Source organism: Electrophorus electricus, chromosome 18, assembly GCF_013358815.1.
Source record: "Electrophorus electricus isolate fEleEle1 chromosome 18, fEleEle1.pri, whole genome shotgun sequence".
In the NCBI taxonomy this organism is placed as follows: domain Eukaryota; kingdom Metazoa; phylum Chordata; class Actinopteri; order Gymnotiformes; family Gymnotidae; genus Electrophorus; species Electrophorus electricus.
The window spans coordinates 3,074,004-3,098,371 of record NC_049552.1 but is presented as its reverse complement, the minus strand read 5'-3'; the positions used below and the strand labels follow the sequence as shown (position 1 = coordinate 3,098,371).

General features: G+C 46.9%; 1 protein-coding gene across 4 annotated transcripts in view; it reads right to left on the bottom strand.

Annotated features, from left to right (window-relative positions):
* Positions 1 to 24,368, bottom strand: part of bin3 (bridging integrator 3) — a 38,330-nt gene that overhangs the window by 12,195 nt on the left and 1,767 nt on the right. Inside the window, exons 1-8 of one of the 4 annotated variants that reach the window (XM_027011243.2) lie at positions 18,848 to 18,952; positions 17,648 to 18,466; positions 16,113 to 16,229; positions 15,939 to 15,987; positions 13,263 to 13,303; positions 10,050 to 10,111; positions 7,612 to 7,748; positions 3,569 to 3,609 (exon numbers count right to left, since the gene is read on the bottom strand). In XM_027011243.2, the coding sequence (XP_026867044.1) occupies positions 3,569 to 3,609; positions 7,612 to 7,748; positions 10,050 to 10,077 (206 nt within the window). In that variant the 5' untranslated portion in view covers positions 10,078 to 10,111; positions 13,263 to 13,303; positions 15,939 to 15,987; ... (1 more) ...; positions 17,648 to 18,466; positions 18,848 to 18,952. Of the gene's footprint in view, positions 1 to 3,568; positions 3,610 to 7,611; positions 7,749 to 10,049; positions 10,112 to 13,262; positions 13,304 to 15,938; positions 15,988 to 16,112; positions 16,230 to 17,647; positions 18,467 to 18,847; positions 18,953 to 24,368 lie in introns of those variants that run through there. The other 3 variants (XM_027011241.2, XM_027011242.2, XM_027011239.2) reach the window with 3 other exon arrangements.

Here is a 24,368-nt window from a genome sequence, read left to right as displayed (position 1 = left end):
GAGGAGGAAGGAAGGAGCCTCCTTCGCCCGTCGGGACCCAAACTGAGGTGTTTCTCAGCGACTGTCAATATGCAGTTTTACTGCTGTTTTTCTTGGACAAGTGAACTCTAAAAGCAGACAATCTACAATCTGGAGTGAGACTGGTTTAACCAGACCAAGACACAGCCCGTCTGGGCAAGAACACACGCGCATGCACGCGCACATTCGTTGAACTCATAATGATGTGTCTTGATGCTGTCCTAATGTTTCCCTGGACCAGGTCAGTCAGCCTCACACACACACACACTCACACTCACACACACTCTCACACACACTCTCACACACTCTCTCACACACTCTCTCACACACTCTCACACACACTCTCACACACACTCTCACACACACTCTCTCACACACTCTCTCACACACTCTCTCACACACTCTCTCACACACTCTCTCACACACTCTCTCACACACTCTCTCACACACACACACACACACACACACACACACACACACACACACACACACACACACACTCACTCACTCACACACACACACACACACACACACACACACACACACACACACACACACAGTTCAGACGTACACTGCCCTTCTGGTCAACTATATAATTTTACACTTGTCTAGTGGCTGAGGGTGTGGTGGCAGAGGGCTGGATTGAAATAGCAGCTGGGTAAAGAATACCAGGATTCACAGTGTTTGTCTGTGTGTGTGTATGCGCGCACACACACATACATACATACAGACACATGTGTGTATATGTACACACACAAGCGCACACAAACTCGAAGACCTGGTTTTGTCTGCCAAACCCAAGTCTGGACAAACTGACCACTACAGCTAACTCAAGCAACAAGCCAAGGGAGGAGTAGGGGGTGTGTGTGTGTGTTTGTAAGGGAGGAGTAGGGTGTGTGTGTGTGTGTGTGTGTGTGTTTGTAAGGGAGGAGTAGGGTGTGTGTGTGTGTGTGTGTGTGTGTGTGTGTGTGTGTAAGGGAGGAGTAGGGTGTGTGTGTGTGTTTGTAAGGGAGGAGTAGGGTGTGTGTGTGTGTGTGTGTGTGTGTGTGTGTGTTTGTAAGGGAGGAGTAGGGTGTGTGTGTGTGTACTTGTTTTTCTCTGCTTGTGAGGATCACATGTGCTGACAGGAATAGCAAAGATTTGTGGTATTGGCCCTGACTAAATATGCTTCTTTTAATGAAATAGAAGTGCCAAATCCCTTGTGTTTGGTGTCTTTATAGACAGGCCTGGGATTAGGATAGCAATTTATATTTCTGGTTTGGTAGGAATCAGGAACACCAAGGCAACGGTGAGGGTTAAGGCTTCAGCTCATGATAAAAAAAACCCCTCTTATTCAAGAAAACTATGCCGCAATGAGAACGAGGCCCTCAGATGTTCAGTAATACAAGTGTGCATGTGCCTTTGTGTGTGTGATCCCAGGAAGCCAGATGCCAACGTTTGTCTTTCTCCCATGATATTATCGGTCACTCCTCCAATTTCGATTTTGTCTCTATAATTTTAAATAAAACATAATATGGTTCAGAGAGGTTCTTTGCACATTGAGAAGTCTGAGCAACGTTTCTATTCATCGTCAGGGTGGTGAGGAATGCACAACATATTATTCAAATTAGACCCGCTCCCTTTAACTTCAGTACTGTCCATTTAAAACACACACACACACGCACACACACGCACACACACAGAGGAAGAGACGTTCTACTCTGCCTAACAAAGGTGAGATGGAGATGGAGAGGAGACACTGTCGCTAATGTGCGCTGAGGGGGTCTGGCCTGGCGCTCCTGTCTGGAGCGGGGAGCTCGGCGTCCTCGCTTAAGGTTCGGAGACGCGTGATGGGGACGGGAAGTTAGTTAGCGGACAAATGAGTGCTTGCATTAAGAGATTCTGAAGGCTGAACAGATGGCTAATTCCATTAGAGATCCGACACCTTTTTCTTACGGCTCGCATAAAATAAAAAAAAAAACCTAAAAAAAAAACCAAAAACAAAACAAACAAAAAAAACCAGCACGTCATTTGAATACATGAGCGGCGGAGGGAAATAAAGAAGCAAACAAACACACACATCCAGTCCTCCACACACTAATGGAATCTCGTCTTTCATTGTATCTTAGCATATGGCTGGTTAAGTGCATTTTGGCTCGGCGAGAAACAAAGGCTCTGCTTCAGTCTTCTCGTCAGGAGGTGAGAGGTCGCGTTGGCTAAATGAAGCAACTTTTTTTTGAAAAGCTCGAGCAGTCAACAACTTGGATATGTTCTCTCACAACTTACAGTTTAAGATAGGAGGAACCTCTGCTGTACAGAGAATCTACTGCTTGAACCAACCTAAAGCAAGCGCGCTCTCTCCACTGGGAGAAGTCAGTCAGCTCTCTCTGTGTGTATGTGTGTGTGTGTGTGTCTTTGTCTTCCAGTTTTGCTCTTGAAAAATGTGTGTGTGTGTGTGTGTGTGTGTGTGCGCACGCGCGCGCGTGTGTGTGTGTATCTTCCTGGGCTAGTCCCGCTCTCTGAAGTGAGTGTGTGTCTCACTCTGGGCTTGGGGCCATACTAAGAGCCTACACACATGTCCGCCACACACCCACTAGCAAACGGAAATGAGAACCATTCCATCCTGCCATTGCAAACACACACACACACACACACACACACACACACACACACACAAGCACAGACAGCTTACAGAACACACAAAACACAAAAACACACACATGCACAGTTACCAAAAACAAATTCTAAATTATTATTTTAAAGTGCTCATTTGTATAGCAGTACACAAGCAAGCTTCCACTAAAATGGACGCAGTGACCACTCAGTGAGCAATAATTCTCAGAGTTGTGAAGTCTGTCAAAGAAACTTGCATGAAGCCTCTGAGACAACAACAGGTGGTCCTTTACACACTCGCACACACAGGCGCGCCCGGACACACACAAGCAGAGGCGTTTGTAAGGAGTGTCCGTACCCCCACTCCTCTTCCTGACCGCTCGTTAAGGTCGGTTTCCTGTTCCGGCCCCTCCCCCGAGAGCAGGGCTGGACGGAGGAGCATTGACGGGGGCGAGGGGGCGTGGAGGGATGGGCACTCAAACAAACTTTCCTCCAGACGCCCTTCCTCCTTCGCTCCGTCCAGTCTTACACGGTGGCCAGAATGCGTCTGCGCAGCCTCGAAGAGTTGAGCCCAACACTCCGCTCTTTGGCAGAGGTTGCCATTACACGCGTTTATCAACTTTGAATTTTATTTCAGGCGTGACACTAAAGATGGGGAAAAACCGTGGGAAAATGGATGGGGGGTGAGATCTAATCAAAAAAGCTGCACGGAACTTGTACAATTCGTCAGGGTGCACTTGTGTGTGACGAGGCTGACTAGATGAAAGGTTTAACAAACTTAAGGCAGCTGGAATGAGGTGAATGTTAACTTGACTCGAAGATGAATCAGTCTGACAGCCTCCCCACCCACGCCAAGGAGAGTCACGATGTGTATGCTTTTTTTAATGTTACCAGTGTGTTCAAGGTTATTGATCAGCGTGTTGGGGTGTACGACAGACTGGACGAAACAAACACTCACTTCTTCAGAGGATCGATGACAGTCTTCTGAATCTGGTTGACCTAACACACGGGAAGACGAGACAAAAAGAAGCATATTAGGGACATGATGACTGGCAACCTTCATAACAAATTACATTGATAATTAAGTCAAACTACAACAATCACCACTACAAAACAAAATAACAACAACAATAACAACAGCAGCAGCAGCAGCTCTAATCAGAAGCAGGATACAACATAGCCTCCGCAACATCAACAATTGTCCCCCCCCCGCTGAAGCAGTGTAGGCCCCACCAAGGCGGGAGAGTGACTGTGGTGACGTCTCCTCCTTTCTCGCGCTCCAGGCCCGAGGAGACAGACGAGCACGTGAATATTCATCAAGCGTCTGGGGACGACACATGAAAGCGGCGCTCCGGCTGGGCCGGGGAGCGCAGGAGAGGGGTGGGGACGCCCCGACAAGATGAAAGTTCTTTGCAAACAAACATTTTTAACGATAACAGTTTACTCTCCCCCCTCCGTTCCTAATGCGCCTCGGCAGGGGCTGATGAAGGGCAAGGGAGGGAAAGGAGGAGAGGAAGAGGAGGGTGTCGTTCAGGGGGTCGGGAGATGGGGTGGGTAACGAACGTCTCACTTAAGCCTCCGGCCCTGAACCACCGAAGTCTCAAAACGAAGTTGGCTGACAATTAAAAATCCCGACATTTCGCACGTTCATTTACATTGCAGATTTGGCGCGGCAGACGCGACCCAGGTGACGCTAACTTACCCTGGCGGACGGCGCAAGCCGCGGCGCGCCAGATGACGGGCCGGCGACGGAGGATCGCACAGCTCGTGAAGTTAACGAACACCTCGCACACGACTGCCGAACAGGGCTCGACGCAAAACGGGCCTGCGGTCGTCCCTCGGTATCGGCGAGCCCGGCGCGCTGAGCTTTCGCTGAGCGGGGGCGGAGGTGCAGGGAGGGGCGGAGAGAGAGATTACGACCGAGGGGGTGTGTGCGGAGACAGCTGGTTGCCGGGCAGGGGCGGGGACGGCGACAGACATCGCTGCAGCAGTAAATGCGGTGAACGGGCGGACAGCGGCAAATTCCTTAAGGTAAGAAGAGACCCACGGGGTCATGCCAAAGTGCTAGCATCAGTGTGAATCTCTCTCTCACACACAAACACACACATACGCCAAACCACTAGCATCAGTGTGAATCAGAGCGCAGAGGTCAGCTTGACAATCTCGTGCACACGCACACACAGAAAAGCCCCCTCCTGCCCAAAACAACAACAAAACCCCAAAACAAAACACAAGACCCTAAAATAAATAAATAAATAAATATTTAAAAAAAAAAAAAAAAAAAAAAAAAAAAAAAAATCGATACCCCCCACCATCATGGCCGCTGGTGGTTAACCACTACTACAGCTGTGAAGGGCCTAAAAGCCCTCAAACAACCGACTTTAAAAAAAAAAAACACAAGGAAGGCCTGGGTTGAAGTTGCCTTCATTACCATAACGCAGTTCTCTCTCTCTCTCTCTCTCGCTTTCCCTCTCTGTCTACCCTCAAGCAATTCATCTTTTCCACAAATAAAAAGCACAGGGTAGGGAGACTTCATTGTCTTTATTCACCACTAGTCTGATTGGGTTAGCCAACGCAGCAGAGCTGTCGTATGAAAAGGGAAATAGAGGGGTGGGGTTGCTCGGGCGCAGGTTTGGCGTCCAATTCACGGAAGTCTCATTAGCCATTCATGCGTCCCAGAGTGGTAATTCACGCAGGCACGCCGAGGAACAGCGAGCTGCAGAATCAGCTGTGCTAACATCTCTCGTCGCCGGCGGCCACGGCAGTGCATAGCGGGCCGGAGCGCCGGCGAGGGGGACGCCGCGGGAAAGCGCTCGCTCTGGCAAGCCGCGCGGAGGGGTCAGCCGAGGGGGGCCGCATTTGCATGGGATCTGTTGTTGGAGAGAGAGAAAGAGCATCTTCATCGGAGTGGTACTTATGGAACAGTTCGTGGAAGGTTGGTGTACGTATGCAGATATTCCCGGTGCGGTCCGTCTGGCCTTCAGACACGGGCGAGGATGTTCTCCTGGAAATGGCTGAAGTCCTTTGGTGTGCGCTGCTCACAAACTCCACATCGGCACACGTACGCAGGGGTGGTTAGATAGCAGGGCGTTGTTCCGAGTCGAACGCATTGGGCCGCACATCCGTCTGCCCATCTGGGACGACTCGCTTTCCTCCTCTTCTGGTCCATTGGAACGAGCCCGCCCTGTTCCGATGGTCGGAGGGACCGATCGGACCGTCTCCGGTCCGGTCCGGTCTGTGAGAGGGAGCACGGGGGCATCCGAACACTACCGCAGAAAGCTCTAGAAGAGCCGGTCGCTGAATCGACAGCGACACCCACGCGTGGCTGAGCGAACATCTCCCATTCTGCTGCAGACCAGGGGAACACAATGGAAGCCTGCACACAGCGGCCACAGCACATCTGACCTCACGTCCAGCTGGTTTGGTCTGTTTGTGGGGGGGGTTTCCCACCAAAATCGACGCCAAAGCCACAGTGCAGCGGAGCGCGGTATAGAGTTTGGATAAGGCGATGCTAAGGGCCTCTGCAGCACAGTCAGTGACCCTTTATCCCTCTGTCTTTTACTCTCCTAGCAGGCAGGGGTGCAGAGGTCAAAGGGGTCATGGGGTTGTAGGCAACCGACACGAGGATGGAGAGATTATTCCGAAGAGGACTTGCCGGTGCTATATGAACCGCTTTAGGGCTCTTACCAAGTATAAGGCTGAAACAATAGAAAGCATGTTTTAAAAAAAGAGCAAACAAACAAAAACATAGTATTTATTTTAATCAGGAGCAGGAGGGAACAGAGAAAGGACAGAAATACTGAGGCCAGGCTCTCCAAACTGGAGGTTTTCTCTCTCTCTCTCTTTTCCGCATAGATGCCTGAGGAGTGTAGCGGGGGGAGGGGAGAGACCGGGTCTGTTGTGAGAAAACCTTACTCATACCCAATCTGCTGGAGGGTAACGGAGCTTATTTCAGCCAAAATGAGAAACAACATTCATAGAAACCATTTTCCCCTGCCAAAAAAAGCCAAGCCAAGCGAGCCCGGGTTAGGGGCTGCGCTGAGGCAGAAAAGGTGGTCTGAAGCATGTTTAAACAGGTGAAAACCTGAGGGAGAAGAGACTGCGGTGTGGGGCCCAGTGTGGGGGAGAGAACCTCACACACACACACACACACACACGTACGTCTCAGCAACAGGACTAAGGTTTGCACTGCCTGCTGTCATTTTTAATAATACAAGATAAACATCTTGCAAACAAAATAACAGCTTTAATGATCACCTGTTAAGAGTGCGTTCATGAGTATGATTTTTTTTTTTTTTTAAAAAGCCTAAAAACCTCAAAAGAACATTCATTGCATTTATTGTCTTTGGATGATTTTGGCGTTACCTGCTGGTGTGGGACTCCTGTAAAGCTATAAATCAGCACAAGCTACAGCCATCGCTGTCGTTTGGCTCTGAATCGGCCTTCAGATGCAATCCACCACTATTACGCCTTTGAGGACTAACGCCATCCAGCTAAGACTAGCAGCGGAGGTGAGCATCGAGCTCCGAGGAGGAAGTACGGAGCAGACAACAGCCACGGAGGAGTGCCGTGTCAGAGCGGAGCCCGGTTCCCCCGCAGACGCTCTCAACCTACGACGCAAACGCAGGGACTCCCATCGCCGCCACCTTCTTAATCGGGAACCCAGGGTAAACAACACACAGAAAACTGAAAATCGGACTACTGCAGAAACCCAAAAGGGTGAGGCAAATGTGTCGATACCTTTTCACTGAGGTACGACCAGGAAAAAGACAGCCCCATTGCATTTAGGCTGTCTGAAAGGGATTTGAGCATAACAGGCTCTCTTGTATGGCTTAGGGGGAGTGGGACCCTGGCAATCGCATATGACAACTGCACAAAATAAAAATCAGCCTGTGGGTAGAATGAGTAACTTAAGTGTGTTAGAAAGTCCTCTATGCACACGTTTGGTGAGCATTGCCAGAAAGACGCTGCAATGTTCCAAGGGGACAGGCGAGTCCTCACCTTCTCCTGGTTGAACGCATCCATTCTCTTCATAGCTGTGTCCAGAGCGGTCATGGACTCCAGGAAGGTTTGATCCTGCTCACACAGCGGGTTACTGAGCAAGTCCCCGGTGATCTTCACCGCTGCTTTCGACATGGCTACAACAAAGCCAGAACGCAAGAAGTTAGAAAGAGACGTCAAGAAAAAAGTTTGACAGAAACGACAACGCACGAGAGCGCAGATGGGGGCAAGCTAACGGGAAAAGAGGAGCTTGGGTTCGCCTGTGACGCCGGAGGGCCCGACAGACAACAGCAATCTTTCTAAATCCACCGCTGAGCGACTTTTCACGCAAGACTCCAAAACAAGAAACTTCTTGGCCTCCACCCACAACACCCCCCGTCCCCTTTCATTAGCATAATAAACAGGGTCTCCAGCCCGTCTGAGGCGGTGGGCTGAGATTGGGCCTCTGATGAGGGTGGATGCTTCGTACAGGCTTCCTGCCACCCCCTAACGTGAAGTCTGATTTGGGTTGACACCGACGCTTGCATCTGATCAGCAGGCTGAGCTAAAGCGGTCGTGGCAGCAGAGTCAGGGAGCCGTAATTGGCGCTGGCACTACAGAGGCTCCAGCATGCCACCGGGTCCCGTCCGGGAAGCGTAATTGGCGCTGGCACTACGCAGGCTCCAGCATGCCGACGGATACCGCCCGGGACTATTCACCGTCTCCGTCGGCACTCCCGCTCATCCCTTTTGACGTGCGGTGCCGCCCCACCGAGGATCCGCTCAGTGCACCTTTTGCCGTTCCGTTCCGCCCGCGTCGTTATTGTGGCCGACCTGCGTCTGCAAAATGATAGATGGCTTCTTTATGGGACTAAAAGTAATGCTTGTCCTTCTTTCACCCTCTCCGTTCTTCCAACAGGGGACTACACGGGTGAGGATGTGGTCCTTGACCATGGTTCAGTCTCGCTGCGGCTGAGGAGGTCGTATACCTGAAGACCACACACTTTACTGACCTGCAAGGTCCTGACAAAGAAGCGTGTACAGTGGCCCGGAGAATCACAGTAACATCAGACATAGCGACCAGTGCTAGCGCCACTGTGGTAGGCAAGTGTAATCACTGTTAGATAAGGGGCAATAAACTTGAATTAAAACAATGCAGAGTGGTAACTATGGAGTTTAGCTAGAAGAGAGGGGCTACACTAGCGTGGATAAACAGTAACAACGTTCAGCCACAGTGGCAGGGTGTGTTGAACACTTTGCTGGAGGTAAATAAAGTGTTTATTAATAAAGTAGCAATCATTCACGTTGGCATCAACACAGGCAATGATTAGAGACATTAGATAGATTACTGACTAACTGTGACAGATTAGCCTGCATTGTCTTTCTACATTGGTCTGCCAAGGACAATGAACTTCATCGCCTGCGGTGTTTTGCTTTTTAATATTCATCTAGTAGATTTTCCATGCCGCTAACTTTCCTCTAATTTAACTATGCTAATTAAAGTGAATTTTATTTCAGCCAGGATGTAGGGTCCCTGTCTACCAATCGAACCAGTCTTATTGTAGCATTAATGTTGGATGCTATCTCCAGAAAAAGTGACCACATATACTTTAATCTTTTCTGAGGTAATTCTGCCTACATTTTGCCTCCATCAATGGAGGGCTATAGTGCACCAATAGTGATGCTATGTCAGAATTGCAGTGGGGCGTTTTTAATGACATAATCTGACATTATGAACACGTCAAGCAATGGAAAAAGCAACATTTAGTCACAGCACAATGACATTAGACTACAAAACTGCATCAAAACAAACATATCAACTAAAAATGAGGCATCTGGGTAGATAAATTAAGCAAGATTAATAGAACACACAACACAAGCAATTTTCTAACAGTTTCAAGCTTACACTGGCTCAGTGGTTAAGGTACTTGCCATGTAATCAGAAGGTTACTGGTTCAAGTCTCACCACTACTAAGTTGCCACTGTTGGGCCCCTGAGCAAGACCCTTAAACCTTAATTGTTCGAGTTGTACTCAGTCATGGTTGTATAAATAAAAATGCCTGTTTTTAACTTTCAAACTAGCAAGTTGCTATCCAAACAAGACAAATTAGCATGACGCTAGCACGAAGCATGAACTGTTACAATCAAAGAAAGATTTGGACAGTTTCATTTAGAAAACTAAATGTGTGGAACTCGTATAAGCCATTAATCTGGCAACACATAAATATTGTTGTCAATTTTAATCAGGACCAATACTTTGTGCCCTGCTAATTATCTTAATGCTAATGTGCCTCCTGTTCCAGTCCTTTCGTTCTTTGACTTTTTCCACAAACGGAGAGATCCCCCCCCCACCTAAAGTATTAGTCACAAACGCAGCATTTTTCAATATTGTTATTGATTGTTTTATTCCCCCCCCCAGCACCAGTGTGTGCGAGCGCAGCAGGGAAGCCTGTGTCCCACCTATGTCAGCCTCAGTGCTTTTCTTCATGTCTTTGTGCAGCTTCTTTGTCTGGTCTTCCAACCTGAGCAGAGAGAAGAGCAACTGGTGAAATGTCTCGTGGTGGACAGACACAGATGTCTTTTGGTACAGACTATTCAAATCCAGAACCAGTAAGGCTTCTCACGCGCACACACACACACTTTCATGGTCAATAGTGCATTTCCAGATACCCCTTTCAGTCTTAAAACTAAAAATTTGAGGCTAAAGTTTCACGCTTTAATCTTTTAAATGCTCAAATAACATTTAGTAGAGCAAAAATACATACTGAGTCTTTGAGGACAGCATTGCAGAAAAAATGTGTATAAATTTTAAACCAAGTCAACTGTTAAACCTCACAATGTCTATAGAGTGTAGTCTAGAGTCTTAGGCTGAATCTTTTATTGCTGTTTTGCATTACAAAATGAAATGATACAAGTGACTGAGGCCCAAGTTCAACAGGCTTTATTCAAGCTCCTGCGTGCCATGTTCTTCCATGTGATGTTCTCACATAGGAAATGGCAGAGGAGAGCATTTCACAGGCCTGCTCACCACAGACACCCATTCACACACACACTCGGGGTGCTAACATCTGCAATTATGACTCTATCGTGGCTGTGTAATGTGTGTGTGTGTGTGTGTGTGTGTGTGAGAGAGAGAGAGGGAGAGAGAGAGAGAGAGAGAGAGAGAGTTTGAGAGTGTGTGTGTGTGTGTGTGTGTGTGTGTCAATGAGAGATTGGGGAGCTGTTCATTAGCTCAATTAGGAGGGTAATGTGTCAGGTTGGGGAACTCCCGTGAGATACCAATCACTGCATGTGTGAGAGCTTTTACTAGCTTTTACACAGAGTAGAGGGGGTGGGGGGGGAATGCCTTTATTTCAGGCATAGCAGATTATTTGTCAGGGGGGCAAATAAGCAAATGAAGAGAAAGGAAATCGCCATTTCTTTCTTTCTTTAAAAAGACAAGAAGGAAAAGCAATAACAGAAACGGACAGATAGCCAGAGAAATGGGGAGAGAAATGTCAACGATTTCTAACTGACATGGAGAGTGCAGAAAGACAGGCAGATGAGAAACGTGGCCCGTCACACGAGGTGCTAATCGGGCCCCAGTGTGCCAGCTGCTCCACGCTCTGGCCCATCATGCCAACACCAGGCCTCGTTCCAACATGTGAATGGCATGTAGTGTTACCACAGGTCAAAGAATAACAGATGAGCTTCAGGCACTTATATTCTGGCCTTGGAAGCAATCTTGTAGAATCTTGTAGAATCATGTGGGTTATTTGTGTGACAAATCCACTGGACAAAGACCAAGTCCTGCTAAGTCCTCATAAGGAGTAAACCTCGAAAAACCTCCAGTTAAATTTTTCACCCTGGGTTTACGCGAACAGTCCTTTGCGTGAAGCAACCACATTCCACGGGCAGCCCGGTCCAAGAGCACAGCTTTCTTACAGAACCGTCACAGGTTTATATCATCAACACTGAATTGATTAGAAATCTCCCAACCTGTAGGTCATCATTAATGATCCAAATTAGGGTTATGTTATACAGTAATTCTATGAATAATAAAAGAAAATCATAAAATACATGTGTAAATGAGTAAAGAGAATTCACCTGTGAGTAAGCCAGAATCAGCAAAGTAAGCAGAGCTTCAGGGAGTTGAGCTCTTGGTAAAGACTCTACAGACTGGAGGTTTACTTTACGCTTGACGCAAAGTGATTATTAGGCTCCTTTGTTTTAAAAGTACAAAATATAAAACTTCAGGAACACTTTCTGAAATCAAATGTCTGTTTAAAAAAAAAAAAAAAAAAAAGCACCTAAAAGTAGTTTGGCAGATGCTACTCTCGGCGCTCAGCATATGTTTTGTGTTTTTTGAAATAATGCACGGCGTGACATTCAGAGGCGGATCAGACTGTGAGGGAGGTGGTGGTGATGGGTTTTTACGCATCCACACCCACTCTGAGTGCGTTTTGGAGTCTGCAGTCCCTTCAGTGGGGGTTCCCCTGTTTATCTTACTCACCACCTCATGTGAACCTGATAAAACACCCATTCGAAACAACCTGAAGCGTGGAGGTGTGGCACAATGTTGAAAGATATCAATGTCACACAAGTTGGTGAGCGATGATTATTAATGATTTTTTAACAAAAACAAAAATGCAAAGGCAAAGAAATGACCATACATAAAAGTAGAAATAATAATAATAATAATAATAAAATTATTTCCAGTAAATTTTATTTACATCTCCCCCAGGTACACTCTTGAATTTCAAAAGAAAGTGCTCTTTTGGAGCACACCACAAGCCCATTCGCTGCCAGCAAACAGCTATGGCAATGAATCTAGAGTGTGTAAGAATTCACTTCATTCCACATTAGCTAACCTGAGTCTACACTGAGTTCAGCACCAGAACGTGGGTAGGTTAGCTCCTTCAGACGTGGACTACTACGTCACGAAAAAGTGATGAAATGAAAACAATTGTAATTTGTTCCCAGCAGAATTTCATGGTACACCTGGTGACCAGCTGTAGTCCAGTGTGTCCCAGTCTAGTTCTCATGGACACTGTTAAGATCTATGCTTTGGCCAGCTCTCAACACACCTGAGGTGTGTCCACAGTACTGTGTACAGGAAGATGGGAGGTCGGGGTCTTCTTGGCGTAAACAAAAAGTCTTCCTAGATGTAAAGGGAACGAAATATCCAGTAGCGTGACGGGGCAGGGTATTGGACACTGGACCGGCTGCCACGTTCAGACAGTGGGCCCGCTGTGAACTGCGGCCAGAGTCAGACCTACGAACTCAGGTTGTGTTTTCCACCAGAACAGTGGCCAGTGGCAGAAACCGTGCTTACGTTTTAACACGCAAAAGAAACCAAACCCAACTTGGCTAGAAAGAAAAGAGAAGCAACATGTGACTCCAAACCACAGAACAGAACCTGTCCAGGGAAATCCTAGCTTGGCCTATGATTTTGATCAAATGGAATGGGACTGGATAAAAGGCCTTTTTTGGAGATAGCAAAACTTTTTTTTTCATATCTCTGCTTGTTCCTGTCAAGATAATAAACAAGAAACTGCACATCTTTTCAAGTAAAATCTTGCAAGTTGCAATTTCAGGTGAGCTAATGATTCGCGTGCAGCATTATCAGGCTGTGCATCAGTGCAACACACGTGTCGAAGCAAAGCGCACGGTGTCCAACACATGTCAACTTACTTCTGGAGCTTCTCGTATTCCCGCTCAAAGTCCCTTTCAACCTGCGGAGAAAGAAGAACACACACAGGAAACGAGATAAGAGAAAGGAGCGACTGGAACATCTGAGGGGACGCTGTTCTTGGAAGGTCTGTGGGCAAACCGCTGAAGCTTTAAGCTCTGCTTTAGAGCTCCACAGGCATTGTGCTAACGGCAAAAGCCTGGGTTGTTAAGGAAAAAAACCCAAAATAGCGTCTTTAGAACTGTCATGGTATTTGAGCTGGTCTGAAAATGAAGGAAGGATTTAAAAAATGATCTCAAAAGTCTCTACCATACCATCCAAATCTTTTCGTCGGAGGATGAGCAGTCAGTTGGGCATTAAGCGCCGTTCTGTCTTTGACTGGCTGGCGGCGTGTGTTTGGACTGTGTGTGTGAGGTGGCGTTTCAGGGCCGCGGTTTCCTGTGCTGCGGCTCCGTGGGCACATCCGGTAAATAAACAGACGCTGGCCGACTGGCCACTGGTACCCTGCGGTGGCACGGTGACCGCAACGGTTGCTCTCCCCCCACACCACCGGCCTCTGAACTGCCCACTCGGGGACGGGGGGAACGGGTTCAACAGGAAGGAGTGCAGGAGAGGGAGCCGGGTGACCAGACAAAAGGAGAGAGGGAAGTGGTTTTCGCCCCTGTAGCCGGAGCGAGGAAGCACCCACTCACAGCCACAGATGCTGCTGTACCCGTGGGGTTGGCTGAACGCAGTGGCTGAGCAGTGCCTAGCAAACTAATTCTGGGAGAGAGATTTTACCCATACACTTGCCTGGGTAAAAGAGATTAGCTGTAATAAGATGTCCAATAAGCTATCTAATAAGCTGTCTGAGGTCTTTTTTCAGACGTGCTCACTACCAAAACTTTCTATCGAAATGTCTAACATGAGGACAGCTCACTTTTGTTAACGCCGTCATTCTGAAAGGGGCTTCGTGGTGTAATATTTAATTAGTGTGCCTGATGCCTTACTAAACCATTTTCAAAAGGCAAAGGGACAGTGCATAATTGAGATGGAGCTCAGACTGCTACTTGTCATGACAGCAATGGACTCTTCTGTAGTGGAAGCGCGTCTTTAACGGGGAGCTACTGGAATGTCGGCCAGCGTTCAGACAAGCGGTAATTACATACAGTCCTCTTGGCGGACGTGTGCCAGGGTTTCAGAGCAGCAGCCCGGCCATCCGATTCTGGAAAGGGCGGCTTGGTTAGCCAGTTGGGAGATGGCTGAGACAACACAGGGGTCTGTCTTTTGGATGGCCAGACATGGCCAGACGGGGGTCTGCTCCAGTCCTGCAGAGGCTGGGACTCATCTCGACAAAATTCTAACTGCAGTCATGTTCTAGTCTGACACAAAATTAGTTGAAGCTTTTACCAACATGGTTTTACCTTAAGTGCAGTCTGAATATATTCTAACCAAGAAACCATTTTCACAATGTGAGAGAGAAAATGCATTTAGCCACATCTTCTATTCCGAGGTCAGTTTTGGTGTTTAGGAGCACTCAGGGTCACAGCCGCGGTAGCGCAGCAAACGTAGTGTTCCTACGATTCCGGCAAAACTGGCCTGACCTCTGACACTTAGCTGACCGTGCTTCATTGAACGGTGCCACCTGGCCCGATGGGAGAGTAGAACAAAACGAAAGCAAGATGGGAGAGTCCCCTAAATGACTATTTTGATACAGTCACGCTCAGGGCGGGCGGGGCGGGCTGGGAGCACAAGGCACTGCCAAGGTATGCCTCCAGCACGCGTCTCCAGCGAGCAGAGTGGCCCTGGGCCTGCCTGCCAGCACACAGCCGGATGGCATTTACAGTCTGGCTTTAAGCAGAGTAAAAATACCCAGTCTGTGTTTCGGTGCACTGGAATAGCATGTCGACGGGTGGCTGTGTCTTGCTGTGAACTGTATAGACGGGACACGAGCCATTTTTGTTCCTCGCCAGGCACACGGGGGACGGGGAGGGGCCGAGGGCTTATGTACATGAGCACGTAGCGAGATGCTAACGCCGGTAGGGTACAACGCCAGACACTCAGCAGAGATGCCCTCGCTGACCTTGCACAAAACGGCTTCTCTTTCAGAGTTTAAAAATATTCAAAGGGGAAAATAAAAACAATAAAAATGGCAAAGTTGACTTTTTATTTATTTTTTACTTGGGAAAAGTTCAAAAATGAATTCATCCTCACAGTGGCTGTATAGGAAAGCATCGGGTATCCTGTGGCATGACATCCGGCGTCGGATCAGTTTTGCACTGTGCGAGATGGCAAACATTTTGTTCAGGTGAGGCAACTCGATGCAACCAGTGCATACGTTTCATTACACGCTGGTGTTTGCGAACATCAAACACTGTTTCAGTGTGTCCAACGTGATGGCCGGAGACTGAACGCAACGCCGCCCGCTAGTGTGCACGGAGACGGAGGGATCGAAGCCGTGAGCCGCACGCGTCCCCGTCAGGTCCGTGCTCGCACTTCCTGCAGTGACACGCACAAGACTGACGTGACTTGGGAGTTTTGTTTACAGGACTCAGACGAGCTGACATACGAAGACGCCGTCAACAAATTAATCTCGCTCGTAACTGTTCTTTACGTTGTTAAGAAAACAGTGTGACGGCGGTTATTTGCAGTCAGTTTTGGTGGGTTTCTACGGGCACTAAAGGCAGGCTGGGACTCACCGTTTTCGAAACGATCTGTTTCTTCGGCTGTCCGATCTTAAATGGAATCCTGAAAAGAAGAGAACAAGCTTCTTTTTAGCTTCTTTGCTTTGAGGCAGCCCGTGTAGACCAGGCTGCTGGACCAACATCAGATCATACACACAATAAAAGAAACAGTACAGAGTTCTCACTCACTAGTATCCCTCTCGAGCTTTTCACTTATTTCACTTTATTTTTAAAAGGGCCCAAATCCTACATTTTTGTTTTATTTTATATTTTTCCTTGATGTCCATGTACAACACGTGTGGCTTTCTGTTCCAAAAAAAAAAAAGAGTCTATTAATTTTTACACAACCATTTTCCAAACTCGGTTTAACCCTTAAACAGGTGTTACCCGTTACTGTGCCCTTAAGACAGATTTAAGATAATTGAGCTCTGTTCTGATTAGCCAAACTGTATTGTGCCTCAATCAAACAACACTCAGAGCAGAAATATGTCCCAGAACAAGGCAATTAAGTGGTCAGGGCTAAATTGCTTTAGATTGAATAGGTGGAGATATGCAAATTAGTTTGTTCTAGTGACATCAGAAACACGGGACTGTTTTGCATCTTAGATCCCATATGTGGACTGTGTGGGTAAGTGAACGGTGTGATTTGAAACTAGCAACATTTATATAAATGCTTCAAGATTCTTGATTTCAGTAAAGCAAGGGAAATACAGTTTTCCATGATAGGGGCCCTTTAAATGCACTCATTTCCTTTTTCGAATACTTAAAAAGTATTAAAATGTAAAACTGAACACCGCCACTTAGATTACCATACAGATGAAAAAGAAACTCAGATTCTGCCTCCGCGACCAAGCAACCTGATTGGCTGCCAAGTTGTTTAGTGGATAAAGCCCCCATCATTCCCATCAAACAAGTCAGTACCACCCCCAGCCCCCTCCCTAACCCCCCCCCCTAACCCCCCCGCACCCCCCGGCCACAGACAGTGTATGCCACGACTGGGCCTTAAGCTGTGGAAAGCACTGGGGTTTTGAAAAACCCATCCACTCGGGGGCTGTTGACATCCAAAGTTACACTGGAAATAGTTGTGTTGGGACAGCATACCTAGTTTAAGCTGTATTACAAATATAATCCAACTTGTATCTTAAAGCTTCATCATGTCAACTGGACGGACATTCGTGAGGAACGCGGGGGCAAAATCCAGTCTACCTCCCTGACAGGGCACATATGGAGACCATCAAAGGCAGACGCTGCAAATTAGAAGTGACTATCCCTGCTGTCACTCGAGCTTCCTGTGGTCTATACAACAGGCAGACACATGCACATGATGTGTGCTCGCTCTCTCTCTCGCACACACACTCACACACACACACCCCCTCATGTGGGCTCTTACTACAAACAGGCACTCACAGACTCAAGAACTTGTATCATGCATCCTGCACACAGGACAGCGTTGTGCAACCAGCATGGGCACTAATGCATATGCACCCACTACAGAACTTAAACCCCTGATGACTGGGGAAACTGCCAGCGTGCGGGTTCAGACTAGGTGCAAACAGGCTTACGCATTCAGTGGGTTCACCTAAGGAGGACAAGTTAACCTTATAAAATGTAAGGTTCAGTTTAAATACTTCCCATGCATTGATGACTAAGAACCCAAGCAATCCCAAAAGGAACAGGCTATGATATTTCAGAGGTGAATTACATAAATGTCAAAATGTACTCACCCACGCATTAAATTCAAGTTATCAGCTCTGTCAATCAGTGAGGGCCAGACCAACTCTAACCAAAACTGGCAAGCAGAGGCTTTGCCCTGTTAAATGCTGCCAGCTGCTCCTGCCTAGTCTGAAGCGGATCTGAGCTTTAAGTCCGGCCGACGTTTTCCTGAAAAGGGGAGTCTGACTGCTCCCTTACTGGAACACAGCGTAGATGGAGCCACAGCACAAAAAAACAACTCTGATCATTTTGACATATGATTAAAGAATCTATCAGAGTGTATGTGGGTGACTGTTTCTGCTTCAGACAGTTACCCACAGTCTGTTTCAAACAAACAGTCACCCACACGAGCTACAGACGCTAACGCTCTCCACAACATTAATGAAAACGGAAAGGAAAAAAGGAGAGAGTTCAACAAGCACATTATTTTTACACACCCCCTTACCGGAGGTAGAAAATAGAAAAGAATTATCAACCGATCCATTATCAAAGGAAAAACATTTACCTAAACACCTGCGCTAATCTGAACACCTGCGCTAATCTGAGCATTTATCTGAACACCTGCGCTAATCTGAGCATTTATACAAACACCTGCGCTAATCTGAGCATTTTTCTGAACACCGGCCCTAATCTGAGCATTTTTCTGAACACTGCTGTCCTGCCCACATTAACGCATATGCACCAACACAACTAAGGATGCAGGTTCTGAGACAACAACTTGGTTTCTTCTTCTAAGGAGCATCGTCCACTCTGAAAGGTATCAGTTGGAGTTTTGGGCCACCTTCACAGACTCTCTGCACCAAGTCACTTCTTAATTATAGATCACGAACCTACAAAAAGGGAGAGAGTGCTGCTGTGTGAGGTTATACATGCAGTATACATGCAAACGCATGCACACACCCGCACCCGCACCCACCCATCCACAGGCTATTATTGAAGTGACATTAATAATGTCCCTGTAAGATGACGGATGGTCTGGTGATGACAGCCACTTGCAGTAGGCAGGTGTGTCAAATCAAAGGTGTGTGAACTAATGAGATGAAGAGGGGTGGGTGGGGGGAAACCAGTGTGTGTGTGCGCGTACATGTGTTTATGTACCCATGTCCTGTATATTCATGTTCTCTGATGACGTTTTGATGACATATCAAGTTTCCATTAAACAGATTCAAATCCCTTAAAACAAAGTCACCCAACACAACATATAACCTTACGTGAACATGTCTGTGTCCTCGCATGACCTCTACGTCAAATACTACATTTGAATTATCCTGAACAAACGCTGATCTTTCCCCAGCCGCCGTACGGCACAGTTGGGCCGGAAAAGAGCTCCTCCTCTTGGTTCTGTCACTCTGGCATCATGGAAAAGTTTGAATCCTCACCCACTGAAATTCCTCAATCCCAAACCCTGACTCACCCTACAAACGTAATCAACATAGCCAATAGATATAGCCAGCACCGATCACACCCATCTGGCAAGGGGCAGAACCCGGAGCGAGAGGGAGAAAGAGAGCGAGAGAGAGAAGTTGAAGTCAATTGTTTGTTTTATGTGCTGACGCAATAGCTTACATGAACAACAGACTCTCTCTCTCTCTCTGTCTCCCTTTTTATCTGGATGGGTATGTTCATTGTGGTTCGAAACACGTACGTCAGAGTATTTCCCAACTTTGATCCGGGCACAAGAGGTAATGAGAGATTATAGGACTTGGCAAGTTCCAGATCGGACTTTCATGAAGAGTAACATACTACAGAGGGGCTGGGCTACTCAGGAAAATGTGGAGAAAAAAACTCATCACTGGAGAGGCTTTTAGTAAAGGGGTGTGCATGTGGGAGGGAAAACAATATAGTGGAATACTACATGATTACATTACTGAAGTATCACAATACTGCATCGGCACACTCACAACATTTTTTCCATTACGGAGAGGAGAGTTAATTTAAAGATATTAAATAAGCTCATTCAACAGATGGCACAGTAAACTCTGCTTGCATATTGTTCAGTTTTTGCACAATGCTGAGGTACTTCAACATTTTTTAAAAAATCGTTTAAAGTGGGTTAAATTCATCACTTCATATTTCTGTTTGGTATCCGGGACATTAATATTTTGCCTTAAGGGCATAGAACAAACGCATTACTGCTGTGAATGGAAAAGGCGATTCATGAATAAGCCTGTAGTGCAAATGACCGATGACCAAAGTGTCGTGAGCTCATCATCGAGTGAGCAGCGTGACTGATTCACACCTGTAGCTTTCAGTCATGGAGCTGAAGGAGACATTATCCCGCCTGGGACGGGACGGTGTCTCGCCTATACGAGCGTGTCGTAGCCAGGGTGGTGGGCAGCGTGAACGCGCCTGGCACTGTGGGAATCCATAAACATGGGGCTTCGCACGCTTGCGCCACATTTCTGCTAGAGCCTGCACACAGAGGAAGCGCGGTCGGACCCAGCGAGGGGTCCCAGGCCCTCGCCGAGGGCACAGAGGGCATGAGGAGAAGGATGGGAAAATGTCCACTGGGTTTTTTTTTTTTTTTAGGTATGGCAATGAACACAGCCAGCTCAACGCTAGCATCCGGTGACAGACTAGGGCGGGGGGGGGGGGGGGGGGGTAGAGAGAGAGCGAGGGAGAGAAAGAGAGAGAGAGAGAGAGAGAGAGAGAGAGAGAGAGAGAGAGAGAGAGAGAGAGAGAGAGAGAGAGAGAGAGAGAGAGAGAGAGACAGGACAGAGGCAGGGACAGATATGAGAGACAGATACACAGAGAGAGGGGGAGAGAGAGAGAGAGAACGGGGGGAGGAGAAAGAGAGAGAGAGATGTCAAAGGCATGATCAAAAGAATGAATGAACACCGCTAGCCAATGAATGGGAAACTACAAAAAGCTACAAACCAGTTCCCACACAAAACGGGACGGATTACAGTCGATTCAGTCCTGCTGCAGATGAATGAATCACACACATCTGCAAACAGCAAACTCAACTGTTCATGGCCTTCTTACGCCGATGGCTGAAAAATGACTCATTTTTCTAGTTAGTATCCCCAATACGGACTTAACACAACTCATCAACAGGCACACACACATTTTAACATTTCCAGTCATTACTATGCCAAGGGTGTGTTAATACATTGCAAGGCATATCACAATATGCAGTAATACAATGGCAGTACAGTATTTTTGTAGGCTACACATCATTCAGCCCTACAACAAATGCAAAACAAAAGAAACAAACCGTAAATAACAGCTGAAACGTTGAGACGCTACCGCTTACGGACAGCTTCTGTCGTGGTAACGCATATAAGACCGTATTCCTTGCTGCCTGAGGCAAGCCGATGGACAGAGAGAGTCGATGTATATTGGAGGGTCTCCCCACGGGTGTGACTGTGTGTCTGACAGGTCTGCAGCGTGTTTGAACCCCGGCGTTCATTTTGAAGCACGGAGACGATCAGCCGCACCGTTGTTCGACCGCTGCCTTTCCACTACCTGCATGTTGTATAAGCTCGGGACCGTGAGGTAGCGAAGCCGTGGATGTTCCGTCAGACTCGGACGTTTTCTTTCGGTTCGAAGGTGAGCACGGCTTTGCTGCCCTGTTCCACTTTAACTTCCGAAACGTCCCACTGCGTCAATCAGACTAATTATTATATTTCCTCTCCCCCAAGTTAGTTTTATTTGCAATGCAATCGTGGATCTGCTGGGGTGTGTGTGTGTGGGGGGGGGGGGGGGGGGGGAGTTACAGTGCCCTAGGATGAAGAAGCAGAAATGCACAGCTCCTTAAAATGTGCTTGTGCATCAAAGCAAGACGAGGGACGCTGGGCGTCTCAGACACATCCATATGCAGGGAACGTGGATGAGAATCACGTTCCAGGGTATTTCTGTACCAGTGATCCCAGGGTACTGGAATTCTCCTTTCTTGATGAGATAAAGTGCTAATTAAATCAACTGAACTAAAAAAAAAAAAATGTTTAATGAATTGAAATTACAATGATCTAAAATTTAATGATTGTGACAGGTCTATTGAACATTGAAGAGAGTCGTGAATTTCCTAAATAAAGGCCAACACTAATTTCCCATAGAAACTCAGAGATTAATACATGCAGAATGGATGGAAACAAAGCAGCCAGGAGTGTGCGCTGGAGTCACACTTTCTACCGCAGTAGGTTTGCTGCTAAGCAGGGTATCTGAAACAGCGCATTAGTCAAGTGCACGCCTGGTAGACCAAAACCCAATAACCACATGATGACAAATGGCAGAAGCAGAGATGAGAGCCCACACACACACACAGTGGGGAAATCATTCCAAAGCTGGTCAAAGAAGCGTACAAATGTGCAGGGCCTAGCTGAGCACATATGTACAGGGCTGCACAATACAGAGAATAATACTACACTGTGATTATATATAGCTGTGTATCGCAAAAAGCTTTGAGATGCGTTTAAAAACAGACAAAAACTTGAAATGGTTAACTGTTATTTTTGACAAACATGAGTTACATTTGCTGGGTGACGCAATTGTCTTTCTTTACCAAAACACTCATTGAACACTAAACTGGAAGGACAGAGACTATGGGGATGATCACAACACACACACACACACACACACACACACACACACACACACACACACACACACACACACACACACACACACACACACGGAGGGCCCCATCAAGGCCGTGCCGTGTTCGGAAAAAAAGGGCACTCGCACGCGTTAACAAAGCTTCTCTTCAGACTTGCAGCGACAATTACGTCGAGGAGAAATGAGTTTGACTCACGCTACACGCAAAGCCATCGCTGCCGCTATGGAGACGCGAGCAAATGGGAGCGCTTGCTTGTGCGGTAGCCGGCAACAGCGCTGGGATCTTATCAGCACTCAGCACACAGGCTTGGCTGACGGTGATTGTCGTCGCCGTGACCCCGGTGTCACGGTGACCACGTCACGCTGTCGAGCTGGTTGGCTCGCATGGTATGTGGCGGTCAACTCGGGACACAAAGGGCCCTTTCAGGAGGAGGCCGCAGCAGCCAGCAGCCCAACACTGCCCGTGTGTGTGTGTGTGAAGGGGACACGGCTCAGGCCCGCTCCCTGTCTAACGGCCGGCTGCCGGGACGTCACGCTCGTCTCCGCACTGTTTGACTCTGCACCCTTCGCGGGTAAAACTGCTTGTTATAGAAATAATTCACTGAGGCGAGGAAGCGCCCAGGCCTTTAACCTTCATGGCCACAGTCAAAGCTCTTACGACTGTGACGCTGGTTTCTCCCATTAGTGTCATCAAGATGCAAATCACAGGGGGGAATAGAGGAGGTCCATTTATGAACTGAGAGATTTTACAACTTTACAAAAAAGGGAGAAAAAAAAAAGAAAATATGAGACCGTGTTTGCGGCCAATGTTAACAGAGGAAGACAGTCAGTGAAATGTGAGCACTGAATAAGATCACTACTGAATAATATCACTATCGAATAAGGACACTATTGAATAAGATCACTATTGAATAAAGACACTGAATCAAATGCAGAAAACTCACTTTTTTCATTTTTGGCCTGCTCATAAAGAGGACCATGTTGCGATAGCATATGTTCCTCTGTTTAAATAATTTTAGATATTTAACGGAAACATATCTGTTAACCATGTTCTTATATGAACTCTACATGTATTATTTAACAAAAGGTGATGATGCTATTGATAATGTGATTAAAGATCAATGGAAACACTTAAATTAAAAAAAAAAAAAAAAAAAACCCACACAAATACTGAATGAAAGGCTGCACATTTGTGTTTTTGGGACAGCAATCTAACGCACCACTTCTACACACAGGAGTCATCGCCCACTGCAGGCGAGTCAGCACCCTCTGAATTGTTGTGATTTTAAATGAAAATGAAACATTTCTGATAGACATGAGATTACTGGGGGGGAAAAAATGCAATTTGGGCAAGCAAAAGCATCTTCCGAACTAGAAGTAAGGCGTGGGCGTTACCCAGCTAGCCATACAACACAGCTACTAGACGCAATGAAAAGGGTGGCATTCATGGCCAAAAATTAAAGACAACAATCAAGTGTGGCTTTAATTTAGATGGATTTGTATAGGAATGTTTCCAAACATCCGGCAGCCCTTTACCTGCCAATTCTGAATGAAGCATGAGGCTGTAGTTTGCTTACTGTTCAAATGTTGGTTCCACCTTAAATGGCACAGCCGTCTTAATGACATTTTTTCCATTCCACATTGATTCTCTAATTTTTCCCTTGTTCCACACACAAAGGAAAAATAGGAATAAAAAGCCAATCTCAGCTTCAGGAATGACACAATGTGTTTATTTTAAACAGTAAGGAGCAGAAATACGATCTGTGCTTTTCTGACAGGCCAGTGCGCGCGCTGTGTTGCGTAGTTGTTTTTAGCTCTTTGGCTAATCGCTGCTGCAGCTGCAGCCAATCAAAAATTGTTCCAGACTACTCAGCTCAACTCCAGACGCTCCGTTTCACTGACCGGAAGAAAACGGAAACGTAAATTTAAGCCTATGTATCTTTTTGTAGACAATTGTCTAAACTATAATACTACATTATAGCTATGTACCAACAAATTAAAAATAACCTTAGTTTCAAATCTGATAGCAGATTAGCATCTGACATGAAACATTGATGCAAACAGCTTCCAATATCTTCTGGAAGACATTATCTTTCTTACATCATCTGTCATTAAAATGACAGGAACGGCAGCTATGCTGTGTTTGAATGAGGGAAGCAGGGTTCTTCTTACTGG